The sequence below is a fragment of the Saccostrea cucullata genome, unplaced genomic scaffold (genome assembly GCF_032062105.1).
Source record: "Saccostrea cucullata isolate Sc308-1 unplaced genomic scaffold, CSIRO_AGI_Scuc_v1 ctg604, whole genome shotgun sequence".
Taxonomy (NCBI): Eukaryota; Metazoa; Mollusca; class Bivalvia; order Ostreida; family Ostreidae; genus Saccostrea; species Saccostrea cuccullata.
In genome coordinates, this window is record NW_026928921.1 from 243,052 (window position 1) to 247,830 (window position 4,779).

The 4,779-nt window shown below is 28.4% G+C and overlaps 1 protein-coding gene across 1 annotated transcript; it reads right to left on the bottom strand.

The window, feature by feature from the left end:
* Positions 1 to 1,405: 1,405 nt before the first annotated feature.
* Positions 1,406 to 3,895, bottom strand: LOC134279216 (protein SPATA45 homolog). The gene is made up of 2 exons (XM_062761563.1): positions 3,580 to 3,895; positions 1,406 to 1,961 (listed from the first exon to the last, which is right to left on the bottom strand). The coding sequence occupies exons 1-2, from the start codon at positions 3,815 to 3,817 to the stop codon at positions 1,939 to 1,941; spliced, it is 261 nt and encodes an 86-aa protein (XP_062617547.1). The 5' UTR covers positions 3,818 to 3,895; the 3' UTR covers positions 1,406 to 1,938.
* Positions 3,896 to 4,779: the final 884 nt, after the last annotated feature.

Genomic DNA, 4,779 nt, shown 5'->3' on the forward strand with positions numbered 1-4,779 from the left:
ACAGGATACAAGGGGTTGCTTATTCAGAGTCGTCTCATATTTTCTACTTAATATATATTCTTAATGGAAGAATATAGGTAACGTACATTTCTTTCTTATCTCTACGATTGAAAATGTCTTTCATTCCGTAAACATATTTATAAAAGTTGCTCAAATTGTTCAATTTCATGTTAAATTATCTAAGTAGGAGTAATTAATCCTTTGAAATTTCAAATTTAGCCTCATCAATAAATAAAGGAGAACAAAACTATCAGGTGTATAATCTTTGTGTTTGCTTGTAATGTGGTTGAAATAGAATTAAGCGACAGGGACATTGCACAATAAAAAATATTTATTATCACAAAGAAAATGTATTTATTGTTATGAAAAGGAATATATATGATACAAAGTTTAACTTATCAGAAAATTTTTACTTGAGAATCAAAACTATATATTACACAGAGGGGATTCAGCAGAATATTTGCCTCGGCGACAGTAACGTACATTTCAAATAGGCTACTATATTTGAATTTGAAACTCCTTAAATACCCTTTCAGATCGATAATTATATGAATTCTTATTCATTGTTATATGACTATTTATAATGTTCATTTAAAAATTACATCAGTGGTATTTCTTTTAAATGAAAACGAGGCGACATTATTTGAGCCCTTATATTGAGAATGGGTGAAAGGAAAAGCAATATACACTTTATTTATGAACCGAACATGGATCAGACATATAATATTCAATCTCTTAAGATGCAAAATAAACTGAATATAAGGTATGGTGTCCAGATGTATGAAAAACCTCAATTAACTCGAGCCAGTCAACTCGCAGGCCTTTCAGGCCTTTGATTTTATTCCTCTTATCATATCAATAAATATGTTCAAGTTTTCTGGAAAAAAGATTTTCCCACATACATACCGTGCATGATCCATAAATTTTACCCTGAGTCAGGAGAGGTCAAGCAAACATTACAATATACAATGTATTTATAGGTGGCTTAGGCTGTTTTTGTTAAGATGTGTTTTAGAAGTTATATTTGAAAAACCAGACAAAATGAAATGCAACATTTTTGGTACTTTATTTTATCTAGTAATGGTACAGAAAACCTTTACCTTTACCTAACACTGTATGTATTAAGTGATGTTCATACAGTAATGAACAGTTTCAACTTAGCAGAAAAAAATATATACTTGTAACTCATATATAAGCAGTTATAATTTGTTTTGTTGCAATCAAAGAACAACAGTCTTGTTTATATATATCATGGATGGAAGAGCCAAAACAGTAAAATTTGACACTTGAGGATGACTTTAAAAAGTAAAAACCAAGATGGTGTCTACTGATGTGCTTTTATTGCTTCTGAAAAATTGCAATCATTCAATTTTTATTAGAAATAAAGGAGAAAAAAAAATCAGTGTATGTATAAATAATTTATTAACACTTAAAATTGTGAGCAAAAAATCAGAAATATAGAGCAATACTGAAAAATATTATGAAAGTTCTTGTGTAAAGTGCAGTGTATATGTAATACTGTCTGGTATAAAGAAACTAGAATGTACATCATAATACTGGTGCTATATATTTATATAGATACAATTTCATTGTTTTCTTCTTTTAGAATAAAACAAACTTAATAAATAGTCTCCTTATTTTTTCTACCATGCACACATGGAATTACATAATAATGAAATATTCTTTTAAAATGAAGTATGATTGCATGATAAAAAAAATACAAAATTAATGTAGATATGATAAACATTGGTTATGATTTCATTTTCCCAGGCATAGCCATTGTAAAAATATTAGAATGCCAGTGTTGTAATATATAAAAAGAAATTAAATGTTATAAATGATCCATAAAAGTCTCCTTTTTTCTTCTCTGGAATTTAACTTTTAAGGATAAAAGATTGTTTCCCTTCTCACAGTTTCAGAATATTTAACCTGGTTTATTTAGATTTTCAGTTGGCATTCATCTAAAAAATAAAAGTATGCATATAAAAAATATTTTACACAAATAAAAGTTCATCTATTCCTTATTATTCAAGTCTTTATAAACTTGACTAAAAGTAAGTAACATACTTTAATTATGAAAATGTAACATTTAAATGTAAGATGAGATGACTCTCTGCTGCAAGATTTAATTGTAAAGACCGAAAAATTACATTCACATAAATTCAGCATATATATATTTCCGTTTTAAAAAAATTATCTCAATCTTCAAGATGTGAGCAGAGAGTAAGACATAGTCTTCATTATCGTTAACTTATGGAAAATTAATTTTATAAAAAGAATAAACTAAAACTTATTTGAATAAACAAATTGATTTATCGTAATATGTTCAACTACAATATTTGCTATTCTATATTGTTCACTAAAATATTGCTATTCTACATATTAAGCAGTATGCTACAATATAACAGTTATTTTTTTATTAGCATACAATATGAAGCAAATGGGTATTGCACATATTTTTATATGGTTAATAAATTTAAAAACTATATTATTGTTGTTTTCCCCCTCTATTACAAGCAAAATTTAATACATTAATAAATTAGTTCTGTTAACATAAAAAATTAATCCATCTACATTCATTTTAAATCCCATATCTCCTTTCACCTTCCCCACTTCTCTATCTCATGCAAGTTATTTGCATAAAGAATATATGTTATGTTTAAAACTAAATACTAGTATATTTATACCATTAGCAATCATGCAAAAAAGGTATATATGCGAAGTTATTTTTCAAAATTTTTTAATACATTGGAAATTCTGCTGAAATGCCTACACAAAGCAAATGAATGAATATTGGCATTTGCACTGTGACCTAAATTAGCATGTCCATTACCGACTGGCTACAATTGACCTAGAATAAAGCCAAAATATACAAATATTTAAATATTGGTTCAAAGTTTTATCAAAATGAAAGCAAATAAACTTTTTAAAAAAAATTCTCTTAAATTAATTTAGTATGAGATTATATAGAATGAATTGAACATTGTGTATTCATTAATTTATTTCCAAGCTGTTACATTGACCTCAGAAGTATATAATGATGTACAGAGAATTACTTTTCTCTGTCCAAAAAAAAGTGCATTAGCCTGATAAGTATATTTTTGTATGTATAAGGCCTAAGCATTCAATCAATCAGGACTGCAATATATTTAATCTACAGCAAATCATGCTTTACATTTTAAAAAGGGAATAGATTGTAACAAAATAAATACCCCTGACATGCTTTACTACATATGATGTACTGAAGTGCACAAATTAATTTAACATACAAACGAAATAAGATTTTAATTTAAACTTTGAAATTGAGTTTTTTGCAATGATATGGAAGATCTGTAATATTTGGTTTATCATTGGGTTTTTAACAGCTTTATAGCCAAAATATTTTGAAGAGCTTGATAAACCTTTCTAGCAAACTCAAGCCAAATATGTTGATTCAAATCCTAAACTGAGCATACATAAAATCACATTATGTAAGAATCCAGGTACATATAAAACCATTTCTTTTGTAAGACATACCCCCCCCCTTGTCAAAAAAATAAATTTTAAAAATAGCAAATAATATTTTATTTAGATACATACATTTATCAGGGAAATGTTTGCGCTCTCTGTGTGTTGGTGCATCTACTTCAAAGGTACAGCGAGGCTCATATCCAGGTATCTGCTGCTCAAACACAGTGCTGCTGAATTGTTCTGGATAGTGCTGTCTCTGTTTTCTACACCAGGCTTGCTCTTTTTTCATTTCAACTGCACACCAAGATTCTCTTGATTCTCCCAGTTGAATCAGATCAGCTTTCGACAACGGTTTACCCCCAGACATTGTGTATCTTCCTAAAGTTTTCTACAAGTCTTTTTCGTTGCTATGTAAAAGCGTCCTTGATCTGGGTATTCAGTGTCACTGCTGTTAAAGAGCAAAAAACTGTTACCGCCAAACACTTGACTGATGCAACGCGTACTTAGAAAACCAAATCCGAGTAAATGCTTTTATTCCGGAGAAGTAATACCCCTCTTTTTATAAAAAGTAGTTTTCAATACGACTGAGAGTATATTAACTATTTATTATTTGTCTTTTCAATTCCATTTAATCAACACTCTCATTACTTGTTGATCTCTATGAAAATTCAAACTTCAGATGTATAAACATCTCCAAAGACAAAATCAAACTGACAATATTAAGTAGAATATTTCAATTTATCATTCATTATCTTCTCTCTCGAAAAAACAAAAAAAAAAAAAATATATATATGTTGAATTTAAGGGCAAGGGTTAAGGTTAGGGCATTATCAGATACCCACGGGTGATCTCATTTTTACTCATCTCAAAGAAATATAAATATAGTTTCACGATTTGTGAAACTATGATTAACAACTCTTAACTATAGTTTACGATTGTTAATCTAAGTTTATCTGTATGAATAAAGCGTTAACAAAAGATTTTGTTGATAAACATAGATTCACTTTTGTAAACTATAGTTTACAGTCGATAAACCTAGTTTATCAAATGTGAAACTAGGTTTATCTCATTTTTGTGAATTTGGCGTGCCATAGATGTAAAATATAGATTAACGTCGTTAACTATAGTTTACAGTCCGTAAACTATAGTTTACAACCGATAAACCTAGTTTATCGACTGTGAAACTATGTTTAGCTCATTTTTGTGAATTTGGCGTGCCATACATGTGAGCTTAATAATTAACAGTTCACTAAAACCTATAAATTCCTGACGACTATAAATTCTTCCAAATTTAATTAAATTAATTAAAATGTTTCACCGTTGATCGAT

Excerpts from the sequence above, each read along its gene's own strand:
- LOC134279216 (XM_062761563.1), bottom strand. The coding sequence starts at position 3,817 with ATGTCTGGGGGTAAACCGTTGTCGAAAGCTGATCTGATTCAACTGGGA. Across the intron at positions 1,962-3,579 it reads CAAACATTTCCCTGATAAAT|ATGAATGCCAACTGAAAATC; the intron begins GTATGTATCTAA and ends TTTATTTTTTAG.